Source organism: Hyphopichia burtonii (assembly GCF_001661395.1).
Source record: "Hyphopichia burtonii NRRL Y-1933 unplaced genomic scaffold HYPBUscaffold_2, whole genome shotgun sequence".
NCBI lineage: Eukaryota > Fungi > Ascomycota > Pichiomycetes > Serinales > Debaryomycetaceae > Hyphopichia > Hyphopichia burtonii.
The window spans coordinates 1,099,292-1,122,702 of record NW_017963729.1 but is presented as its reverse complement, the minus strand read 5'-3'; the positions used below and the strand labels follow the sequence as shown (position 1 = coordinate 1,122,702).

Sequence of the window (23,411 nt, the reverse complement as noted above, 5' to 3'; positions counted from 1 at the left end):
CGTTGAAGTACTGCCATGTGATATGCACCCATATCAAAGTGTTGGATTTAGGTACTTTGTTTTATTTGATGGTTAAAATCTGCATTATACTAATCGCGGAATTTAATCTACCAATTTCACAAGAAGAAAATACAAGATGATAAAGAAGAATATACAAGATGAATACACCGTTGTAACGTTCCTAAAACAAGTAACTGGCTCATTTAAACGCGGAGAAAAATCGTTGGTGAAATGACGTGGAGAGCGACTCATGTGAAGTATAAAAGGATAAATTGAACGAAATTGACCAAAGAATTCTCATTTGATTCTCCAAATATCTTAAAAAAATGACTGAAGCTGATTTGAGTGAGCCAGGATTTGAAGGAACCCCTTTACTTAATTTTATGAAGGATGTTTTAGAACAAGAACCAAAATTAAGAAAAGATTCTGTTAAAAAAGTCAAGGCTAGAGTTGTGCTTACATTAAGAAATAAAGAAAACCAAAAAAAATCGTGGTTTTTCGATTTCAAAGAAAATGGAACAGTTGAAAAAATTGAAGGAGACAGCTTGCCTAAAAATGATGTTGCCATTACCATGAAGGATACTGATTTTCTCAAATTGGTTGATTATAAGGTTCAAGCACAAAAATTATATTTAAATGGAAGATTAAAAGTCAAAGGAAATTTAATGAAAGCCATTAGTATTGAAACTATCTTGAAAGCCGCTGACCCCAGACCAAAATTATAATTACATATCTTAAATATTTTACATAAATATATTAACCGAATAAACAAAGTATGAGTGAAGAATAATAATAACATGAATACATAAACGAAATAAAATCCTCAAGAATTACCTTGATAAGGTAATATTTGCCCCATCAGTTAAAGATAAAGTTAAATGAGTAGACATTTTAGGAGGATAATGTTTTGAAAAATCAGCACTATTTAAATTTGGGAAAATTTGACATAAACGAACAATAATATAACTAGCTTCGGTTAAGGCAAATTGTTGACCCAAGCAAATACGAGGACCCCCATTGAAAGGTAAATAAGCCCAACCAGGTTTCAATGATTTATCAGCCCAACGTTCTGGTTTAAAAACTTCTGCATCCTCACCATAATATTTTGGATCACGATGAGTGGCTGAAATCACATAACCGATAACTCTACCCTTTTCAATGAAAACAGGTTCATTACCATTTTTACCAGCACCACGAGGTAAGGTAGTTGTTTTAGTAGCCACTCTATAATTGATGGGGACCGAAGGATATAATCTTAAAACTTCATTAATAACATATTTAAGATAATCACAATGTTTCAAACTTTCAAATGAAATATCTTCAATTCTTGCATCATCCCCTGAACCAAAATGTTCGTAGATTGTTTCTTTCAATTTTGACCAAACTCTAGGATTACGAGCTAATTCATAAAAGGTAAATGATAAAAGACCAGCAGTGGTATCACGACCAGCAATCATGATATTCAATAATTGATCTTGTAAAATCTTTGGATCTCTAGTTTCTTTAACCAATTCATAGAGGAAACAGTATCCATCTTTACTACGTTCTTCAATTTCTTCAGGAGTGGCAGCCAAAGCTTTTGAAACATAATATTTAGCAAATTTGTGAACATTTTTATTACAACGATTAAATTCAAAAGAATTAACCAAGGGGTACAACATCATAGACCAAGCTCTTGTGGCCAAGTAACTTTGGGAAGTATTAAAGGAATCATAGAATAATTCGCTTCCTTCGTATAAAAACTCGGGGGTTTCACCAATAAATTCATCTTTTAAACCATATAATGATTGTCCAAATAAAAATTCCGTTGAAGTATCAACAGTCAATCGATAGAAATAATTCTGAATATCAAATGGTTTACCCTTTTGCACATCAATATGACGAACAAGGTATCCCAAATGTTTTTCTAAAGATTGAACATGGGCCACTTTTTCTTTGGTAAAATTTGGTCTTAATAACGATCTAGAATGTTTCCATCCCCCTCCATCAAGAGTGAATATTCCATCGCCCAATAATGGTTTAAAATGGGAATTTCTAAACCCAAGAGCAAAATCGTTAAATTGAGTAGCCAAAACCGCTTTAATATTTTCTGGATCTGCAGTTGCAAAAAGTGCCATCCCTCCAATGGTAATTCTAAATGATTCTCCTTGTTCTTTAAAAATGTTCCAAATAAATTCCAACATTTCTCCATTTCTTTTGGCTTTCAAAAAGAAAACCCAATTACGACTAAACAACCATCCACTTCCCTTTAAGTAGGGTGCTTCACCACAATTCCATTTCCATTTAATAAATCGATTTTTAAGCTCGTGTAAAATAAAATAAGTAAACCCAATTAAACCAATAATGGTAAGCCAATTATTGGTCAACCAAGGTGGTAAGTCAATTTCTCTAAGCATTTTCACGATGGTACTACTTTGTTATTCATCTTCCAACATCCCGTCCTAATCTTCTACTTATATTTGATATATCCATCGATTGCAACCTGGATTTAATCTGCCTGTGAAAATGTCCCAGCAAAACACCCAGACCTTTGGGTAATAAGGTGATTATTAAGTAACTACTATGAAATAACTACACACTAACCATTTTATACAGTATAACTGAGCCCAATGTTAGCTACACGTTGAAAACAGACTTGTGATTGCAAAAAGAGCAAAAACCGACGTGCGCAAGGGCTTAATTTTAGCACAGCAAAGACACAAGAAGTCCAACTGTCAAAGAGTGCCCCTTTCCCCTCTTAGCGTTTGTCAAACATGTGAAGGCTGCGCTACTCCACATAACTAAATCAAATGCTAATCCCAACAAACCCACTAAATAGGAAGGTGAATGGGAACAGGTAAACTTTGGAAAAGGTGAAAATTAACAGAGGTTAGTTTAGAATAGGTAATGTCAAGGAGAAAAGGAAGAAGACGTCATTTAAGAGTGAAAAAGTGAAGAAAATGAAAAAGGTAAAAAAGTGAAGAAAATGAAAAAGGTAAAAAAGTGATAAAATAAGTAACAATTTTAATGAATATGAATGAAATTTAATTGGAGTCCCCACAAAATGGTTATTTACCGTGGTGGAAAAAGTATACTTGTACTCACTCACATGATAAGAATCATTTACAAGGATACAAGTATATAAGTAGATACAAGTAATTTATTCGATTTTCTTTTAGTGAAAAGAGTCCCATCAACAAATTTTCAATCATGTCCGAAGTCTTTAGCTCCATAACCCCTTTATCGAAAAAGGAAGAAATTTCTGTTAAACAAATTTATGCTTATTTATTAAAATCATGGGGTTACGATGTTAAATTAACTTTGAAAGAAATTCATGAAGAAAGTAAATTTATTGGTTCTGCAGATGCAAATCAATGTAATTCAAATAATTTCCAATCTAGTGGGTTGACAGAAGAGACTCGTAAAACATATTTTCTGGCTAGAAAAAATTTACATTATCTAGAAGGAGCACCAAATGATACTTCTCTGGAGGAGACTTTGAATGAAAAATCAAGCAAGACCCGTAGCAGCAAACATTTCCATCATCATGTTAAAGTCAATAAAGACATTACTCATCATTTATTGACCAAGTATAATCCAGAGGAGATGCATTCAAGTTTTTTAAACAGTCTTCGTAATGATACTTTTGATCTTAATACCATGCGTTATGTCGTGGCACGTGACTTTCATGTTGAAAATTCCTTACAGATGTTAATCAAGTGTTTGGACTGGAGATGGAATTCTCATCAAGTTGATGATTGGGTATACGCTGGGGATGCCGAAATTTATTGGAAAGGTAAAAAGAAGGAATTTATTGAAGCTTTCAAATTAAACCAAGCTTATTTAAGAGGTCATGATAAGGAAAATCGTCCAATTTGTGTTATCCATGTTCAAAAACATTTACGTTCAAATTGTCCTGATCATGATTTTGAACATTTTATTTGTTTGATTATTGAATGGTTTAGATTGGGATTTAAACCAAAGGAAGGCGTAAGTAAAGGTAGTATTTTATTCGATATGACTGGATTTGGAATGAAGAATGCTGATTTGGCTGCAGTTAAATTTTTGGCTTCAATGTTTGAAGCTAACTATCCAGAATGTTTAGGAATGATTTGGGTTCATAATGCTCCTTGGATTTTTAATGCGGTTTGGAAAATCATTAAAGGTTGGTTGGATCCAGTGGTTGCTTCCAAGATTCGTTTTACTAAAGGTGAAAAAGACTTGGGTCAATATATTGATTCAAAATATATTCCTAAAGCTTTAGGTGGGTCTGATACTTATAAAAATGAATACCTTCCTCCTTCTAAAGAAACTGATGATCGTAAACCAAAAGATGAAGAATTTGGTAAATTTGTTGAAGAACGTGATGAATTGGTTGCAAAATTCATGCAATCTACCATTAATTGGATTCAAGCAAAAGACGCTCAAGAATCTGCTTTCTACTTGAAGGAACGTGATGGAATTCAAAATACTTTGAGTTCAAACTATAAAAAAATTGATCCTTATATTCGGACTAGAGGTGCGTTTGAAAGAAATGGTCAATTAAAAGTTGAATAAGCCATTTTTGTATTAGACTGTATATTCACCAATATATAATATATTTTTCATTTATTAAAATATAGAAAAAAGAAGCCCATACACCAGGTATGAGAACACTTGTATCAACCATTCCATCATTGCCATTTGGATTTTTGTAAATGAATATAGAATAAAAGAGTTATTAATATAAGAAGAATTAAAAAAATTACCGAAACATGCTCAATAATCTTATTTAATTTATTTCGTTTCTTAATTTTATTTCTTTTCAATTTTGAATCAAGTTTTAATTGTCTTTTGGATTTTGGTTTTTTCAAGATTTCATATTTAACACAATATTTATAATCTAAATCTCCAATATAGTATGGATGCAACATATTGAGTGCATGTTCCAGATGGCCAACATCTTCAAATGGTTCTGTAGCATCAATCCCTCCACAGTCAAACAACACCTCGGCTCCTCCTGGATGATCCTGACTAAAATTAGTTATATTATACACCTTATTATATATTATCATCCATAAATCTTGTGGATTATCATGCTTTCTAATTTCTTCTATCGAATACACAGCTGGATCCCGATATCCTTTAACTTTGGTATCCGGAGTCTCTCGCATCGCTTCCTCTGGAGGGTTTTTATCTTGGTAAGCTGCTGCTTCACCGGCCATCGTCATCTTGTCTTCTATCAATGGTCCTTGCTCTATCACAGGAACATTAATTGGACAGTCTTCCCCGTCAATCACGCTTGAAGGTCGATATTTGCTGGTGAATTTTGGTAGCGTTATCATTGGATCCGGCTCGTATTATTATATTACAATCATTAATGTATAGAATAGTTGAATGGTTGGTCTGTGATCAGTGAATAGTTAATACTTAAAAGTGAGCGATTGAATAGTTGGTTGGTCTATGGTATATATTGAATAGTTAAGCCCTTGTATTGGCAGTAAGCTGTATAAAGCAGATAAAGTAGCTACCTCTGCTAGTTTTTGTTGAGAAGTAATTCAATACTGTGAAAAAAAAAAAAAAAAAAAAAAAAAAAAAAAAAAATAGAAAGAAAAAAGAACCTGTGTATAGTACAGCCACCCCCCATACAATAGATCTAAAAAAGGATGTTCGTAAATTTAAACAGGGGTGGTGTATATCCGAGCTAGCAATTAATTAACAAGTGGGCAATTACGAGTGCTACGGGCTACGTCTCTTATTCTAGATGCTGGTAGTAACGGCGGTTTGAAAAGAAGAACCGGAAAAACGACCAAAAAAAAAAGACAGAGAAAAAGACAAAAACAAAGACCCGCCCGTGATCAAGACCGCACATCCGTACACCAATGTGTACGGAGGTTATATTATTGAGATGTACGGAGGTCAATGTTGAAATTTCTGTTTACGTTGAACATTTGGGGAATCAAAAAGGTTTTAAGCTTCTTTAACTCCAACATCTAGCAATATGAGTTACAGAACATCCCGTAATGCATTACCATCATCCAAGAAGACCCACTCCGAGAAGCATAAGGCCATATTGAAGCAGCTTTTGAAGGAAGCCGCCAATAAGACTTGTGTTGATTGTAAAACTGCAAGTCATCCAAGATGGGCTTCATGGAATTTGGGATGTTTTATTTGTATTAGATGTTCAGGGATTCATAGAAGCATGGGGACTCATATATCCAAAGTGAAGTCTGTTGATTTAGATGCATGGACCGATGAGCAAGTTGAATCGATGGTTAAATGGGGGAATGAAAAATGTAATATTTACTGGGAATCAAAATTACCAGCAAATTATATTCCTGATCAGCTGAAGATTGAAAATTTCATAAGAACAAAATATGATTTGAAAAAATGGGTACTATCTTCCAATATTCCTGATCCTCTATCAATAAATTTGAGTAATCATAATACTTTATCTAATCATATTAATTCAAATTCTCAACCAAATATTAATCATACTTCTGTCCCTGATAAAACTACTTTTAAACAATCCAATTCTCAACCTACTTCAACAATAGATTTGTTGGGTGGTGGTAACTCAACCTCAAAGCAAAATGGTCTGTTATTAGATGATGATTTTGGTTCTTTCACCTCTTCAACTACTTCACCTCCTCCTCAGAAACCCCAGCCAGCCCCTCCAGTTAAGAACCAGTTACCTAAAGTTCCAACTCAAAATATCAGTCAAGGTAAACAATCAGCACAATCAACCGGGGGCTCTTTCAATCAAAATAATGGCCGTCAAGATTTGAAAAAATCTATTTTATCATTATACTCATCTCCTTCATCTTCGTCTTCAAGTTTTATTCAACCTTTAGCATCACAACAGCAAATTCCCCAAGTCCCACAACCTCAAGTCCCACAACAAGTTCAAAAACCAATGCAACCACAACCACAACCACAACCAAACTCACAAAATAAAAATTTAAACTCCTTAACAAATTCATTAAGTGGATTAAACTTTAATACCCAACCAAGTAATACTGTTTCAAATAACTCAACTCAAACCTCATTGAATCAACTGGCAAAATCTACAAGTTTACCTCCAGCTTGGAACAACGAATGGGCTGATACTACCCCGTCAAATAGTTCCAACCAGTGGGCTAATACATCTACAAATAATGGTGTTATTAATAGCTCGAAATTGGATGATGACTTATTTAAAAATGTCTGGAGTTAAAAGAAGACTAAATATCAAAGAATAACAGTAAACAAATGAAAAAAACAAATTTAAAAGGAAAAAGAAAAAAAAAAGAAAAATCTATCTTTTTTTTTTTAATAAAATAGATTAATAGATATTAAACAATCTGCTCAATGACCACCTGTAGTTGGTAAACCAACGTAAACTTTAAAACTATCGTAGATCAACCATTGGAAACCAGTCAAGGTACCCACCATAATTATTCTTACCGGCAATCCATTCCAAACTCCGGAAAATCCAATTTGTTTATAAATTCTTGAAAGTGCTTGACCAGTTGATTCAGTTGGTTTTTTATCACCATTGATTTTGGAAACCATCACATCGGCAGGATGGGAGATAATTGCACAAAAAATCCCAGCTATATATCCCCCCAAGAATGAAACTCCGGTCTGTTGAATAGGAGTATAGCTTGATACTGGTTTACCCAAATACTTATATATTTCCTCCACAGTTTTTTCAAAAGTTGAAAATTTAACCATAGTATAAGGTATTTGTCTTGCCCATAATGGAACCAAACCTTTATATAAACCAGCAGTACCTTCACTTGCAACCAATTTTTTCCAACCATCGAAAACATTTGTAGCATAAGGAGGAATGGTAGTTTGGGTCTTAACTTTAATCATTTCAAAAGGACATAATGCAATATCAGCTAAAAATTCTGCTGATGCACTTGCAGCCAAATAAACTCCAGTTTTATAATTTTTAAAGTTTTCTGGACCAACTAAATCACCATACGTTTTCTTGAAATATTCATAACCACAGTATTTACCTATTCCCTGGAAAGAATAACCAATAAAAGTGGCACCAAACCCAGTAAACAATCCACCGAGCCCTTCACTCTTGATAATTTTGGAAAATCCTTGTAAATTCGAAGAGTATAACGAACTATCAACTTGACGACGACATTTAACCAAATCCAAGGGACAAATAGCTGAATGGGTAGGACCACAAGCAACTAACCCACCAATTGCGGAAGCAGCATAATATTTCCCACTAAATAATTCAATTCCAGTACTTGGAGGAGGAGAAGAAGATGAAGAACCACCACCCTTTGCGGTTAGTTTCTTTACTTGATCATTAATCGGTTGCACAATTGCTTCTGCTAAATTATCAGAACCCATTTTACAATAAAATTATATCTTCAATTGCAATATTTACAAAAAGAGATAAGCTGTATTTATATTAAGGCCCGGTTCCAAATAAGGTTGCTAGGAGGGGGGTCCCGTGAAACCCGCACTATACAATTTCACCCATACATTATATATATACATCTATGTATCTATATATCAACTACGAGAAATTTCCCATTTAACATCAATAACACTAACCTCTTCTCCTGCTTGATCATCGTAATCGTACCATTCGCCGTCTTCTAAATCAACCTCGTCAAATTTGGTAGAACTTTTCAATCCTTTACATTGAAATCTTCCCTCAGGAATAAATTCAGTGAATTCAACTCCTCTTGCATCTATTTCAAGCACTGTAGTTAAAGCAACTGAAAAAACCCCAGAATCCTCATCTTGATTCACTAACAGTTGTTTACTTCTGCTTATCAGGGCAGAATGTGAGGACTTACAATTATGACATCTGAAAATAAAACTAGCCTCACCCCTGGAATCAGGTAACTCATGGTTTTCAAACTGATTGATAGTTACCGGTTTGTCATGGGCCTCTCTGCATTTAGTGCATTCAATCTTGAAAGTATATTCAAATGGACTCTCTGGAGTGTCCACTGGCTGTAAGTCAGTGACGTTACTCAATTCGGCTGCGGCCTTTAAATAGTATTTCACCATTGCAATCTGTTATCACTCTGTATTCCTCCCACTCAGGCTCTCGGGCAATCCTATTCTATTTATAATGGATGCAAAAATGGGTTTGAAGTGAATCGAATCCGTCGATTCAATTTTTCACTCTCTTTTTCATCGTGCCAATGACACATTCGGTTTTAAATCTCGGTTGTAACCTCCGGGTGGGTGCACGGGTGGTGTGCCGGTTTGTCGTCTCTTAGTGTATCTTGGTATGTCTTAGTATCAGAGTATCTTCGTATGTCTTAGTATCAGAGCATCTTAGTATCGCTCTTGGGACCGAGTACTTTCCAGTGTCAGTTAGCTTTCTGACTCATAGAAGTGTAGCAGTTTCTTCTGTTCCAGCGAGTAATCAGTCATACATTTGCAATCATACTCCGAACCGAAGAAGCCAGAAACGATAATATCCCCGGAACAGCTTTCGTCCACCAGCCAGACACCAGCCAGACACCACCAAGGCACCAACCAGACACCAACCAGACACCAACCTTATCATTCCTCTTCCTCATAGCTTATAGCTTATAGGTTAGAGCATCGGCACCCTGATATAACCCTATCCTGTGAAATACACCCATACACCCACACAAAAAGACAACCCACAAATAAACTGTGCGAGGAAAAAGCTAAAAATTATCAATTCAAGATAGGAATGGTATAACGATTTAGATTCCATACTTGATTGGCCTCTTTTGTTATTAGATTATAGATCACTAGACATTGGCATATATTCACTCTTGATGAGTTAAAAGGTTTAATTGGGTTTCTTAAAGTTTCTGTTCCTTATTCCTTTCCTTTTCTTTTTCGAATTTTTTTTTTTTTTTTCGATTTTCAATCTCATTACCGAAGGAGGATTTGATTTCTATTATAAAATTTTTAAAAGTTTGTTGGTAGGCTTTGTTTTATTTAATCCTGGTTATTTTCCTTGTTGACCGGTTATCTTTTTTTGGGGGCTGCTGTATCAAACGTATCGGATCCGGATTCTAAAGTTTACAATGACGGCATCTTCATCGTCATCACCATCTTCAGATAAGACGACTCCACAACATATAATAGATCGAGACTTCTCCGATACTATTCATGGGGAAGAGTTTGAATTTAGAGAGTCTAGAAAACCAGCATTTCAAATCACTCATAAAATAGACCTGTTGGGCCATGTTATGCCTCCGGATATTTTAACAAAGCTCTCTTCTAATCAACTAGTTACTTTAGCCGGAGCAGCTTCAGGTTTTTTAGCCGGGGTTGTTGTTTGTCCACTTGACGTTGTGAAAACTAGATTACAAGCCCAGGGAGCGCTATCAAAGATTAACGATGAGAATATTTTGAAAAAATCTCATATAAATCAAAAATATAAAGGTTTTATAAATGCATTTAAAGTTATACTTCGAGAAGAAGGTCCCAGAGGCTTATATCGAGGATTAGTTCCAATAACAATTGGATATTTACCAACTTGGACTATTTATTTTACAATTTATGAACGAGCTAAAAGATTTTATCCTAATTTTTTACATGAAAATTTAGGTTTAAATTTTAATAGTTTAGATCATTTTTGTTCTGCTTTAACTGCAGGTATGGCATCTTCAATAGCTGTTAATCCAATTTGGGTTGTTAAAACAAGATTAATGATTCAAACTGGTCAAAATTCAACAATTTATGATAAATCAAACAATTCTTTAAAACCAGATAGAACTTATTATAAAGGTACAATTGATGCATTTAAAACCATGTACAAAGAAGAAGGTATAAAAGTTTTCTATAGTGGATTAATTCCTTCTCTTTTCGGTTTACTACATGTCGGAATTCATTTCCCAGCTTACGAAAAATTAAAAATAATACTAGATTGTGATTCAAATACCGTTTTACAAGAAGGTAGACTAGGTAGACTTATCATTGCTTCAGCTATTTCTAAAATGATTGCAAGTACTATAACTTATCCTCATGAAATTTTACGAACAAGAATGCAAATTCAAAATTCCAAAAATGATAACCGTGTTAATAAAGAAACAAAATTAATAAACGCAGTTAAAAAAATTTATACTAAAGAAGGTTTAAGAGGTTTTTATGCTGGTTATGCTATTAACTTGGCTAGAACTGTACCTGCAAGTGCTGTTACTCTAGTAAGTTTTGAATACTTTAAAACTTATTTGTTAGAAATTAGTGGTAAAGCACTAGATTAATGACTTCAAAAGTTCAATAGATGTACAATTAATGTAAATTATACTCTTCTTTCTTTCATTTATTCTTCCTTTTACTATTATATATTCAGACTATTTATTTATTCCCCCCGATATTCAATCCTATTACCTTGTAGTGTGACTTTTAATCTCGAAGAAAAACCCATACATCGCAACTGATAAAGTCGAACAGAACAACAAAAAATTAGATAAAAATCAATCAACAAATTGACAAACGATCCCTACGTTGGTTAGCAAGTACTTTATCATGAGAATACAGTTCCAAAGTTTGTGGCTACTATCACTTTTGGTGACTTTTGTATCGGCCACTCCTGCCTCGGTTAAGAAGATTAATAATGAAATTAATAAAGCCAATGATAAAGCGGCTAACGCAGGGGAAGAAATCATAATTGATCCAAAGACTAATGAAGTTGAAGATCCAGAAGAAGCTGCAAATGCGGCAAAAGAAGAGGAATTACAAAAAGAATTAGAAAAGATTCCAATGCCACCAGCTCTTAATATCGAAAATTTCGATGAAGTTACTAGTAAACAATTAACATTTGTTGAATTTTTTTCACCATATTGTAGTCACTGTTTGGCATTGGCTCCAACTTGGGAAAAAACTTATAAATTGTTTAAAGATGAAATGGCAAAGCTTAACATTGAAATGAAACAAGTCAATTGTGTTGAAAGTGGTGATTTATGTGAACGAGAAGAAATATTTGCATATCCAAATTTAAGATTATATTCGCCTGAACGCGATAGAGAATCTGGTGAATATAAACCAGGTAAGCTGAAATTTGTCGATTCATACCCTAGAAATTTGATGAGAACTGAAGATAATTTCAAAAAATATATGAAAAATTCAGTAGCTGAATTTAATTCCGGCTCAATTGATTTACCAAGTGCTTCAATTGGTATTTCCGTTGACGAAATACTTAAACTTATTACTGGTGAACATAATAATGAAGAACCAGTGTTTGTCACTTTCTTCCCAGCATCTGATAAACAGTGGAAAATGACTGATGAAAACGGTAAGAGTCAGTTTGACAGAAGCTGCCTAGATTGTATCGAAACCAAACAGACTTGGGATAAGTTATCCAATCATATCTTGAGTATTGTCAAAACTGGCCATTTTAACTGCTTCACCAATCCAACTGTTTGTGAAAAATTGGGATTTCAATCTTTAACTCACCCAGGGACTCGTAGTAGTCCCAAGTTTGTAATGTTTTTACCTAGAACTGCTGGTATATTAAAAATTGATTATAATGGAGATATTAATGTTAATGCAATGAAAAAGTGGGCAACAAAATTATATGAAAATTTCCAATATGATACTGTTAATGCCAAAGATTTAACGGAAGTTATGGAATTTCGTAAAAACTTACCTTTTGAACCATTGAACTCTTATTATCCATTAGCAAATAAAATCTCGGTGGTACTTTTTTATGATATAGATACCGTTACCGAAGAAGATAAAGCAATATTACCATATTTGTTAGAACTGGTTACAAAATCTCCATTTAATATCAACTTGTACACTGCTAAGCATAAAAAAATCGAGACCAACATCGAAACTCAAGCTAAGAATTTGGTTGAATTTATAAATTATGATGAGAATGCAAAACCTTGGAAGTTTGATAGATCACTGTTTTTGGCAAGTACTTTAACTACTAAACCAACGTTATATGTATTTCGTGATAATACGTTATTTACCAGTGTTTATCAGAGTTTTGCACCCGAAGATATCAGAGATGTTGATAAATTAGATAATTTCATTAAAGCAAACCAATACCCATTGTATCAAGAACTTACACCCGAGCTATTTGAACATTATTTCAATGGTAAAGGTACCGATGATAAGATTGTTGTTACGTTTATTGATAGTGAAGATGCTCAACGTACTAACAAGGAATTTTATAATATATCTATTGCCGCTCATGAATACCATTATATGAAAAAACAATATTATTTTGAAAAATTAAATAACGATCGAGAAAATAAATATGAAAAAGTTAAAAAATTGAAAGACTCGAAAGCTGATAGCACCCAAGTGATCAAAGCAATGAGAGAAGAGATTCCTCATTACTTCAATGACAATGAGGTTTTATTTACTTTTATTGACTTGGCCAATGAACCAGAGATGATTAAAAAATTGGGATGGAATATAAATGGAGAAAAGTATCAACCAGGAGATTCAATTATTGTAAGTAGAGATGATAAATATTATTGGAATCAAAATTTACAAGGTGAACAATTAACCAATGATCCTTATAAGATGAAACCAATTTTACAAGCATTATTAGAAGGTAAATCCAAATTACTGTATAACTTGGTTGGAAGTCCATTTGGGAAACTGTTAAGATACATGGATATCATTCATTCGAGAGGGTTATTTGGATATATCCAATTAATTGCATTGATTTATGCGGCATACTTCATTATTTCAAAACTCAAAGGTAAGAAATGGAAACCGGGCCACGGAAGAAGTAGAAGCGCACAAGGGTTGGGGATATTAGGAGACATCAATCTACCAAAGAAGGATTGATTTCAAGAAAAAAAAAATATATGTATTTTATTTGTAATATAAATATGTAAAGACCAGCTTTTGTATTAACCTAAATAGTGTAAGTTTTTCGCTTCTAATTCGATAATTTTCTTATAGGAAGAGTTTAGTTCTTTAATTTCAAAATCCACCCCTGGCACTCCCTTCACTTCACTGAAAGGAGGTATGATCATTTTCGAAGGTATAATAGTACCTTTTCTAATCAAACAACAATCATAAATGATTGACAAGTCTAATAAAGTACAATTTGGCTCAATCAAAACTCGATTACCAATTGAAGCCGACTTGATGATTGAGTCGGCGCCAATTATCGTGAAAGAGCCAATACGAATTGGCCCGTGATGGGTCTTTTTCAATACTGGTGGTATAACCTGACAATTCGACCCAATGTAAGTATATTTCCCCAACTTGATAGTATGAGTTTGTGATTCGTCTTGCTGAAGCAAAGGAACGTCTCCTTGGAGTAAAACATAACTATTTACCGTTGAATGATCATTGATAGAAATACTATTTGACCCGTATATTTGAGCTAGTTTCGAGATTCGATTACCAGTAGTGGTTTCGATCCACTCTTCGCTGCTCATGCTATAGCCGTACTGAAATGGAGAAAAGAAATCAAAAATAAAACAAAAAAAAAAAAAAAATTATACAAATCTCAAGTCCTCTTCAAAATGCTAATATTACATACATACGTACATACATATAAAACAATATGAAATGCGCACGATGAAATTAGCCTAATGTAAGATGAATTGATGTTGTAGGAGTAATAAATCTGTTGATGTTTCTTTTTTCCGCTTACTTACTCCTGCTGCTTTCGTCCATTACATAAGCACTTATGTAATGGTGCCTGGTGCACAAAATTGTAAACAAGAGTCCGAATTTTGGGAAATTCAGGCATCGTGTTAATAAAAAAGATATAAATATTGATACATTCCGTTCTTTGCTACCTACTTACAGGTTGTTCCTTGAGTTTGAATAAAACAAAATGTCTGACCAATTATTTAGAATCAACTGCGGATACCAAAACTATGATTGGGGGAAGATTGGGTCCTCTTCAGCCGTTGCCCAATTTGCATCACGTTCTGACCCAACTACCAAGATTGATGAAAGTAAGCCATATGCAGAGTTATGGATGGGGACCCATCCTTCTGTTCCATCCAAGGTTGTTGAACCCACCAGTGGGAACAACGGAGAAATCTTGAGAAGCTTAATTAGCCAACATCCAAAAGAATTATTGCACCAAAGTATTATTGATAAATTTGGTTCTGATAAAGAATTACCATTTTTGTTTAAAGTATTGAGTATTGAAAAAGTTTTGTCTATTCAGGCTCATCCAGATAAAAAATTAGCTGCCCAATTACATGCCAATGACCCTAAGAATTATCCTGACGATAACCATAAACCAGAAATGGCGGTGGCCGTTACTGATTTTGAAGGTTTCTGTGGATTCAAGCCTTTGGAAGAAATTGCATTAACGTTGAAAGTTATTCCTGAACTTAGGGAAATTGTTGGTGAAGCCTTATCTGAAGAATTCATTGGTGGTATCAAATCAAATGTTACTAAAGGTGATTCTGACGATGTAAACAATCGTAAATTATTACAAAAAATTTTTGGGGCTTTAATGAACACCGATGAAAAAACCATTGCTTCAAAAGCTGCTTCTTTAGTGGACAGAGCCACTACCGATGCTAAGGTTTTCGACCAGATTTCTCCAAAATTAGCTAATTTGATTTTACGTTTAAATAAACAATTCCCAAATGATATTGGTTTATTCTGCGGTTGTTTATTATTAAATCACGTTCCTTTGAAAAAGGGTGAAGCCATGTTTTTACAAGCTAAAGATCCTCATGCTTATATTAGTGGTGACATCATGGAATGTATGGCTGCTTCCGATAACGTGGTCAGAGCCGGGTTCACTCCTAAATTCAAAGACGTTACCAACCTAGTTGAAATGTTGACTTACGACTACGGTTCAGTTGATACTCAAAAAATGCCCTTATTACCATTCCCTAAATCAAATGGTGATGCTTCCAAATCCGTCTTGTATAATCCTCCAATTGCCGAATTCGCAGTCTTACAAACCATCTTTGACTCCGTTGCCGATAAAAAACAATACTTTGATGCTTTTGATGGTCCTTCAATCGTTATTGCAACCAATGGTGAAGGTACTATTCAAATCAAAGGTTCTAACGACGTTAAAGACCTTAAAACCGGTTATACCTACTTTGTTGCTCCAGGTACTGAAATCGAATTAACCTCAAAATCTACCGACGAACCTTTCACCACTTACAGAGCTTTTGTCGAAGCCAATATTTAATTCTTATAGACTCTTTGATTAATATACTATTGATAAACATCCATACACCCCCCGCAATTCAGTAACAAATAAATCTTCCAGTAGAAAATTGTTCTTTTTGCTCGCGCCGAAAAATTTTCGGTGGTGAACCAGCGATCAATTTCGTTGAATTTACACCTGATTTGTTCTTTACACTTTTCCTATATTATTCGAAACAGTAATCAACTACAATTGCAATCGATTTCAATTGAAGGAAGTGTTTGGAATTGAAGAATTGTCTTCCCGAGAAGAAAAGAACGAAAAAAAACCAAGAGAAGGTAAAGAGACAAAAATAAGATCAAAATATATATTAAGATAACGTAAGAGAAAAATATATATCAATAAAGAAGAAATGTCTGCTGAACAAAAAGAGGTCACTGAAGTTAGTGCTCCAGGTGTTGTTGTTGCCGAAGAAACCGAAGTTGAAGTGAGTGAATCAACCCAAGAAACTGAAGAAGAACGTGCTGAACGTTTAGCTAAGCAAGAAGAAATTGACGCTCGTTCAGTTTACGTTGGTAACGTTGATTACCAATCTACTCCTGAACAATTGGAATCTTTCTTCAAGGTTGTTGGTGTTATTGAAAGAATCACCATTTTGTTTGATAGATTCACCGGGTACTCTAAAGGTTATGCCTATGTTGAATTTGAAAAACCTGAAAGTGTCCAAAAAGCAATTGATGAATTACATGGTAAAACTTTCAGAGGCCGTGAAATAAGAGTCACTGCTAAAAGAACAAACTTACCTGGATTCAGAAAAAGAGGTGGATTTAGGGGCCGTGGTGGATTTAGAGGCCGTGGTGGATTCAGAGGCCGTGGTGCCTTCAGAGGCCGTGGTGGATTCAGAGGTCGTGGTGGATTCAGAGGCCGTGGTGGATCTAGAGGTGGTCGTGGTGGCCGTGGCGGGTTCAATGCTACTAATGAAGCCTCTACTGAAGCTGGTTCTGAATAAATTCCCCAACAATTACCTTCTGGTAATTCATGATTTCCTCATATATATGTATCCCTAAATATATGTATTCCTAAATATATATATCCCTTCCAAGTATTATTGTTAGTTGTTCTTAACCGTATTAATTGTAGCTATCATAGAGTTTATTGTAGCCCTTTGACAGGAAATGAAATATGGGGTTGAATCTAAAAGTAAAGACCCATACACCACAAATAATTACTGCCCTGCATACAAACCTCCTTTCAGCTAATCTCATCGATTTTTTTATAAGTTTTTTTTTTTTTTCATAAAGACCTTTCATCTTAAGCATACACCAATAACTCCAAGTAACCATGACTTCCGTTAGAAAGAGAAAGATGGCCCGTTCTTCAGTGGGTAAAACCACCAGAAGATTGAAGGACAAACAACGTAAGATCAATATTCATTCGAATCCAATCATTGCAGCAAATTGGGATTATTCATTAACATTACAACAAAATTATAAGAAATTAGGATTAAGAGCCAAATTGGGTAGTATGGCCGGGGGTCAAGAACAGAAGGTTGAGACTTTAACTGATTTTAGAAAACGTAAAGAAGAAGAAGATAAAAACAAGCATATAACTCCAAGTGATATTGAAAATACCGATGATCCATCTAAAATACCTGAAGGTGAAGCTCGTTTGATAAGAGATCCCGAAACTAATGAAGTTATAAAAGTTGTTCACGGGACCATGAAGGTTGAAGCTCCAAAGAAAGAGAAGAAAGAAAATAGTCAAGTAGTTAATGAATTAGAAAAATTGGCTCAACAAAATGCATCACATAAAAGAGAACGTACATTATCTGAACGTGAAAGTGATTGGGCTAAATCTTTATATGAAAAATATGGTGATGATTATGAAAAAATGAAATGGGATAAAAAATTAAATATTTATCAGCAAACTGCTGGTGAAATAAGAAAAAGAATTACTAAATGGAAAAAGGCTAATAAAATTGAATAATTAATACTCTGACTTTCATTTTTTGCATCTCTATTAATAACATGAATTTTGGTATACGTCTAGTCCTTTATTGAAGATATCTTCAATGTGTATAATATTAATATATAAAATCGTTTCTTTCGTGTCTTTTTTTTTCGTTTTAGATTCTTGATGGTAAATTTTTATCAAGTATCTTATCAACAATGCTATTCATGATTGGTTTCAATTCACAATCTTCAAACAAATCAATCAATTTTTTCTTACCGTTATTTTGCTCATTATCTTGCATTTCAATCATTTCGACAAATCTGGGATCAATCGGGACATTTCCTAAAAATGTTAAATCCAATTGTTGACTCAACGATAATCCTCCTCCACTCGAAAAAATATTAGTGCATTCAGCACAATGAGGACATATAAACCCACTCATGTTTTCGACCACTCCTAACACGTTGAAATTAACTTTTTTACAAAAATTGATTTCTTTACGGACATCGGCCGTAGCAACCTGTTGAGGGGTCGTCACAATCATGGCCCCATCTAATGGCTGGGACCATCTTAATTCTTCTGCTATGGCTATATGTTCATCCGATGTACCTGGCGGTGTATCAATCAATAGATAATCCAAAGGCTCCTCAGCTGATCCCCATACAACATCTTTTAAAAATTGGCGTATCATAGCGGTCTTCTTTGGTCCTCTCCACACAACACTATTACCCCTGTCTCCAAGTAGAAACCCTAGTGACATAAGCGATAAGTTTCCTCTTTCAACTTTTGGCTTTTGGTCATCTTCATCGTCCTGATCAGTGACAGGATATTCTTTAACACTAGGTCTTTTATAAACTGAAACTGGAACCCAACCAGAAGTAGATTGATGCACTTGCTTCTTCTCAACTCCAAACATTCTCGGTAGCGACGGACCAGTCAAATCTATATCTAAAACACCAACATTGAAACCTTTATTGACTAACGTAAGTGCAGTTTGGGTGGTTACTGATGATTTACCAACTCCTCCTTTTCCCGAAAGAATAAGCACAACATGTTTGACATGAGCCAATGACTTAGGCGGCTCCTGTGGTATCGAGGAATCCATCTTGCCAGTATCTATACTTATATCTCTTTATGAATAGATCGTTCATTTAGTAATCAATTCACTAATTTTTTTTTTTCTTTGACTTCAGATAAAGCGCGACTTTTTTGATCTTTTATGTCGTAGATGACTTTTCGATTAGTTGTTGTTTTCGTTGGCCTTGATAGCTTCATACTCCTTTGGAAGAAACTTGCTAGGGTGAAAAGAGTGGTGATAAGATGAGTTCCAGATATTCGACTATTGGTGCAACACACCAAAGAGATATGAGAACCCAGTTGTTTTCGACACCCCCATCACGTTCGATTTATGCTCCTCCAGCAAGAATCGGATCACCATATGAAAAAACCAACCAGAATACTGCTAAACAGAACGAATCTTTTCTACTGTCATTGGAGAGTCAGAATAATGATGAGTTGGAAGGAATGGGGCAAAAAGTAGCCATGCTAAAGAATTTGGGGGTGAGAATGGGCAGCGAAATCAATAAATCGATCCAATTAAATGAAGATATAACAAATACTTTTGAAAAAGGGAAGATCACTTTGAAAAATACCTACAATAAGATGGTAGTCATGAGTCAACGTGCTGGTATCACTTGGAAAATGTGGTTGGGGGTATTCCTTATTGTATTCCTTTGGTTTTTCTATGTTTGGATTTTTTGAAATTAGAAAATTTTAATTTTGTAAAATACGAATAGGTTTGAACTATACCAATGATTTATGTTCAGTTCTAATGTCTAATTTATTGTTTTCACCTTGTTTTCTTTCTATTATTATTAAATTTTGCATCCATAATTGCTAGTCTTATAATGTGCTCCTTTATTTTCCGTTCATCATTCTAATTCCTAATTATATGTTTATTAGTGTATATTATAATGGTTTAGCATCCATTTTTTTTTCATTTTTCTAATTCTTTCTACAGATGATTTAATAAACTAAATCAGTTATGCATAAAATATGTAATTTACTATTAATCTAGGAATTCTTTTAATACATTGATGGATTTAAATTCTAAATTATTTTGATTTTTGTCTAGTTTGGAGTCAATTGCCCATTTGTCATTATCATCTTTAGCTTCAGGTTCATTAGGCAGATTCACACTAATGATAGTTCCTTGAGCAGAGCTGTCAGTGAGCACATTTGAGCCCAACCCATGATTTCCAACAGTTTGAGTCACAAGGTTACTTGATACTTCTTTTGGATCACTAGAAGAAGACTTTTGGATATCCTCCTTGGGTGGAGATAATTGACTATCAATTACCGCTCTGATAGGTGACGGTGACTTCATTTTAACTGCTTTGATAGAATCATTTAATGTGGATACGTTGTTAGGAAGCTTGAGAATGGACTTCTTTGGTTTTAAAGTGTGGTGAGATGGTTGGTATTTTGGAGTGGGCGAGCTATCTTTCAAGGTTCGTTTATGCTTTTTCTGCTTTCTCTTCTTTTTCAACTTGAGGTTTTTCTGTAATGTTGAATAATACTGATTAGTTTCTGCAACCGTTTGTTGTTCTTCTTCGTTTTCATCTTCTGATGTTGAATATACATCCGAAGAGTCTGAGGTAAGAATAATATCGTCACTGACATCATTGCCTTCACTGTCACTGCTAAGAGCCGAAGAATCAAACGTACAATCGCCATCATTTAATCTTAGATGATCCAATGCTAAGGACTCTTCTAGAGCCTTTTTTGCAGGTGAAAGATTTTGTTCTCCATCGACAGGAAGCTGCAGGGGGGAAGAGGCTGAATCTTCAGGAGAAGGTTTACTACCGTCTCCAAATGGAGAATATATTATATTCCCATTCGGTGTTCCTTTGGCAAAAGTTGCCGAGGTGATTGGTGAACCATTAATCCTTAGCTTCTTGAAATGTGAGACTTGAGGTGTCAGTTCAACTGTCGGTATCGATTTAATTTGAGTGAAATGATTATTTGGGTTACTTTTAGAAAATGGATATGATAATGGACTTGAGGGATTCCGTTGGGTATGATTCGTCCGAAGCACAGAGCTATATAACAAATTAAGAGGGCTATTAGCATTTTCCTTCAAAGCTTGAGATAAAGAGGGTTCTGGAATGACCAGATCAGGATTTTTGAATAGATTTTCATGCGTATTGCCATTAAAACCAAAATCCAAATCTAGATTATAATTTTTATATTTAGCTTCCTGAATAACACGATATTTGGATATTGAGTCCGTAATGAAAGATTCAAAATTTTCCGGATCTGTTATATCTGCTTCAACAGTTTGCTTAATAGGAGATCGTGTAGGTGTGGAAGGCTCTATTATTTCGAAAGTATTCACGTAACTTGCTCGAGGTTCTCTATTTGGAGTGCTAACCTTTTGATTAGAAGGAGACGAAGGTACCGGTTCACCAGAGGAGGAGTTTGGATCTCGTTCTTCACTTGACACAAGTTTAGTTAGTAACGGATACTTTTCATTTTGAGCTGAAAAAGGATGCCCCACTACATCGGAATGGGAATGAGCATGCACTCTCTTATCAATCTTCAGGAGATTACTAGCTAAAGACTTGATTAGTTGGGAAGACTTGATTGATAAGTCTAAAAGCTGAGTTATTTCAGCGTCGATTTCATTATTTCTCGATTTAGTAACAGGTACCGAATCATCGTTAGCTTCACTTCCAGAACTACCCAGATCCAGTTTAGTAAAAACCTTATTCAATTTCTTATATCTAGATACCAAATCTTTATTCAAGTTATTTGAATGCTTTGCAATTGATATGTTCTTATACTGGATCTTTTGTTCAAGAGTTAATTTGCTTCGTATTTCCTTCCTTAAATCTTGCTGATACTTTCTCGATACCCTGACTAGTGAACCAGCCAATTCTTGAGATTCACTTTTTAGCTCATTTGCAAGAATGTGATCCAACTTGAATTCTTCAATCGACGGAAGTGGATACAGGCTATTCGAGAAATTGGGTTGGTATCTTTTACTAATCAGAAATCTTCTCTGATTAGTCCTGGAAGAGATTGTGGGGTCAGAGTTATTCTTTGACGTCATTCCGAGATTGGTCTACTTCTTCTTTCACTTGGTCCAGCCAGCGACTTAAATATATCCTATATATCCTTTAAAATGAGTACATTAAACCATGAATCAGTGGGTAAGCTTGATGGAAAAGAGGAATTCGAGTATGAAAAGTTTGAAAAATCTAAATTGTTATCAGAATTGCACCATCACAAAAAAAAAAAAACAGAGACGAGGTTTTAAAAGCTGAAAACTTATAATAGAACTCAGTATGACTAGAGATTATTATACGTTGACCAGTAGAAGATGCTTATAATTCCAAGTTCGCTAGCATACATTTCGATTGCAGAATGGGTTTTCATATTATCTCAAGTCTTTGGTGGATGTTGTTTCAATGTTTTCATATTAGAAAACATCTTGTCTAATAACTTTTCCACTCATTCATTGGCGACGATTATTACGTTTTGCCAATTCCTATTCGTAGCTATAGTGTCCTACTATCCAAACACAGATTTCCGAGGATCCAGCTGGAGAAGGCTATATTTGAGGAAGCCGCAAATACCCATTCGAGAGTGGGTATTAATGGTTGTTATGTTTATAACTGTATCATTGTTGAACAATTTGATTTGGAAGTTCAAGATTGGAATCCCATTCCATATTGTATTTAGGTCCAGTGGCACGGTCATCACAATGGTAATTGGTTATTTGTTTGCCCAAAAAAGGTATTCTAAACAACAAGTGTTTGCCTCTATAATCATATCACTAGGGACTATTTTGACGACCATGGACTCCTCTCCAAAGTCACCGAATAGGGAGACATCTGGGTTTGGGGACTCAAAGTTTTTCATTGGGGTGTCTCTCTTGTTTCTTGCATCAATTATATCTGCATTTATGGGTCTTTATAACGAAACTCTTTTTAAAAAGTATGGTAATCAATGGCAAGAGAGCTTATTTTATACCCATTTCTTATCCTTGCCGTTATTCTTACTGGTGATACCGTTATTGAGAGATGAATTTCTCGTTTTATGGGATGCTCCCGAGAAGTACGTGTTCACCAATAATATTATTGTTTCTAAACAATTTTGCAGTCTTTTAATTAACATGGTATCCCAATACGCATGTACAAAAGGAGTCAACATGCTATCTGGTAGAACATCAGCGTTATCGGTCACTGTTGTTTTATTGGTACGGAAATTCGTAAGTTTACTAATTAGTATTACATGGTATGGGAATGAACTCTCCACTACATCTAAATTAGGCGCCTCTCTTGTTTTCCTTGGAGCACTTCAATACGGAATTGCCAGTAGTGGACTTAAAAATAGAATTGTTAGAAATAGAAATGAAAAAGCAGAATAATAATATATT

At 34.6% G+C, this 23,411-nt stretch overlaps 17 protein-coding genes across 17 annotated transcripts; 10 read left to right on the top strand and 7 right to left on the bottom strand.

The window, feature by feature from the left end:
• Positions 1 to 326: 326 nt before the first annotated feature.
• Positions 327 to 725, top strand: HYPBUDRAFT_105996 (SCP2 sterol-binding domain-containing protein; the record flags this gene model as incomplete). Its single annotated transcript, XM_020218453.1, has 1 exon — positions 327 to 725. One exon carries the CDS (start codon positions 327 to 329, stop codon positions 723 to 725), a length of 399 nt encoding a protein of 132 aa, XP_020077906.1.
• A 105-nt stretch (positions 726 to 830) lies between these two features.
• On the bottom strand, positions 831 to 2,396 carry HYPBUDRAFT_105076 (cytochrome P450; the record flags this gene model as incomplete). Its single annotated transcript, XM_020218391.1, has 1 exon — positions 831 to 2,396. One exon carries the CDS (start codon positions 2,394 to 2,396, stop codon positions 831 to 833), a length of 1,566 nt encoding a protein of 521 aa, XP_020077905.1.
• A 793-nt stretch (positions 2,397 to 3,189) lies between these two features.
• On the top strand, positions 3,190 to 4,536 carry HYPBUDRAFT_105745 (CRAL-TRIO domain-containing protein; the record flags this gene model as incomplete). The annotated part of the gene is made up of 1 exon (XM_020218435.1): positions 3,190 to 4,536. The coding sequence occupies one exon, from the start codon at positions 3,190 to 3,192 to the stop codon at positions 4,534 to 4,536; it is 1,347 nt and encodes a 448-aa protein (XP_020077904.1).
• Positions 4,537 to 4,859: 323 nt separating this feature from the next.
• Positions 4,860 to 5,090, bottom strand: HYPBUDRAFT_84769 (uncharacterized protein; the record flags this gene model as incomplete). Its single annotated transcript, XM_020223740.1, has 1 exon — positions 4,860 to 5,090. A coding segment is annotated over one exon (231 nt), but the record flags the coding sequence as incomplete, so codon positions are not given.
• A 785-nt stretch (positions 5,091 to 5,875) lies between these two features.
• On the top strand, positions 5,876 to 7,304 carry AGE2 (Age2p). Its single transcript, XM_020220856.1, has one exon. The coding sequence runs from the start codon at positions 5,960 to 5,962 to the stop codon at positions 7,172 to 7,174; it is 1,215 nt and encodes a 404-aa protein (XP_020077902.1). The 5' UTR covers positions 5,876 to 5,959; the 3' UTR covers positions 7,175 to 7,304.
• A 1-nt stretch (position 7,305) lies between these two features.
• Positions 7,306 to 8,316, bottom strand: HYPBUDRAFT_10263 (Cu/Pi carrier; the record flags this gene model as incomplete). The annotated part of the gene is made up of 1 exon (XM_020218212.1): positions 7,306 to 8,316. One exon carries the CDS (start codon positions 8,314 to 8,316, stop codon positions 7,306 to 7,308), a length of 1,011 nt encoding a protein of 336 aa, XP_020077901.1.
• A 165-nt stretch (positions 8,317 to 8,481) lies between these two features.
• On the bottom strand, positions 8,482 to 8,988 carry HYPBUDRAFT_104715 (uncharacterized protein; the record flags this gene model as incomplete). The annotated part of the gene is made up of 1 exon (XM_020218369.1): positions 8,482 to 8,988. The coding sequence occupies one exon, from the start codon at positions 8,986 to 8,988 to the stop codon at positions 8,482 to 8,484; it is 507 nt and encodes a 168-aa protein (XP_020077900.1).
• Positions 8,989 to 9,815: 827 nt separating this feature from the next.
• HYPBUDRAFT_135498 (NAD+ transporter) lies at positions 9,816 to 11,174 on the top strand (the record flags this gene model as incomplete). Its single annotated transcript, XM_020219574.1, has 1 exon — positions 9,816 to 11,174. Exon 1 carries the CDS (start codon positions 9,993 to 9,995, stop codon positions 11,172 to 11,174), a length of 1,182 nt encoding a protein of 393 aa, XP_020077899.1. The 5' UTR covers positions 9,816 to 9,992.
• A 499-nt stretch (positions 11,175 to 11,673) lies between these two features.
• HYPBUDRAFT_155868 (protein disulfide isomerase) lies at positions 11,674 to 13,719 on the top strand (the record flags this gene model as incomplete). Its single annotated transcript, XM_020222154.1, has 1 exon — positions 11,674 to 13,719. One exon carries the CDS (start codon positions 11,674 to 11,676, stop codon positions 13,717 to 13,719), a length of 2,046 nt encoding a protein of 681 aa, XP_020077898.1.
• A 32-nt stretch (positions 13,720 to 13,751) lies between these two features.
• HYPBUDRAFT_192005 (uncharacterized protein) lies at positions 13,752 to 14,484 on the bottom strand. Its single transcript, XM_020222948.1, has one exon. The coding sequence runs from the start codon at positions 14,319 to 14,321 to the stop codon at positions 13,785 to 13,787; it is 537 nt and encodes a 178-aa protein (XP_020077897.1). The 5' UTR covers positions 14,322 to 14,484; the 3' UTR covers positions 13,752 to 13,784.
• A 16-nt stretch (positions 14,485 to 14,500) lies between these two features.
• On the top strand, positions 14,501 to 16,222 carry PMI1 (mannose-6-phosphate isomerase). The gene has a single exon (XM_020222947.1). It carries the CDS (start codon positions 14,726 to 14,728, stop codon positions 16,055 to 16,057), a length of 1,332 nt encoding a protein of 443 aa, XP_020077896.1. The 5' UTR covers positions 14,501 to 14,725; the 3' UTR covers positions 16,058 to 16,222.
• Positions 16,223 to 16,520: 298 nt separating this feature from the next.
• On the top strand, positions 16,521 to 16,997 carry HYPBUDRAFT_84972 (uncharacterized protein; the record flags this gene model as incomplete). The annotated part of the gene is made up of 1 exon (XM_020223746.1): positions 16,521 to 16,997. A coding segment is annotated over one exon (477 nt), but the record flags the coding sequence as incomplete, so codon positions are not given.
• Positions 16,998 to 17,356: 359 nt separating this feature from the next.
• HYPBUDRAFT_135483 (uncharacterized protein) lies at positions 17,357 to 18,001 on the top strand (the record flags this gene model as incomplete). Its single annotated transcript, XM_020219573.1, has 1 exon — positions 17,357 to 18,001. The coding sequence occupies one exon, from the start codon at positions 17,357 to 17,359 to the stop codon at positions 17,999 to 18,001; it is 645 nt and encodes a 214-aa protein (XP_020077894.1).
• A 139-nt stretch (positions 18,002 to 18,140) lies between these two features.
• On the bottom strand, positions 18,141 to 19,073 carry HYPBUDRAFT_4899 (iron-sulfur cluster assembly protein; the record flags this gene model as incomplete). Its single annotated transcript, XM_020223465.1, has 1 exon — positions 18,141 to 19,073. One exon carries the CDS (start codon positions 19,071 to 19,073, stop codon positions 18,141 to 18,143), a length of 933 nt encoding a protein of 310 aa, XP_020077893.1.
• A 277-nt stretch (positions 19,074 to 19,350) lies between these two features.
• HYPBUDRAFT_152133 (uncharacterized protein) lies at positions 19,351 to 19,906 on the top strand (the record flags this gene model as incomplete). Its single annotated transcript, XM_020220855.1, has 1 exon — positions 19,351 to 19,906. A coding segment is annotated over one exon (339 nt), but the record flags the coding sequence as incomplete, so codon positions are not given.
• A 112-nt stretch (positions 19,907 to 20,018) lies between these two features.
• On the bottom strand, positions 20,019 to 22,181 carry HYPBUDRAFT_152132 (uncharacterized protein). The gene has a single exon (XM_020220854.1). It carries the CDS (start codon positions 22,080 to 22,082, stop codon positions 20,037 to 20,039), a length of 2,046 nt encoding a protein of 681 aa, XP_020077891.1. The 5' UTR covers positions 22,083 to 22,181; the 3' UTR covers positions 20,019 to 20,036.
• Positions 22,155 to 23,402, top strand: YEA4 (Yea4p; the record flags this gene model as incomplete). The annotated part of the gene is made up of 2 exons (XM_020222153.1): positions 22,155 to 22,182; positions 22,396 to 23,402. The coding sequence occupies 2 exons, from the start codon at positions 22,155 to 22,157 to the stop codon at positions 23,400 to 23,402; spliced, it is 1,035 nt and encodes a 344-aa protein (XP_020077890.1).
• Between the last annotated feature and the right edge of the window lie 9 nt (positions 23,403 to 23,411).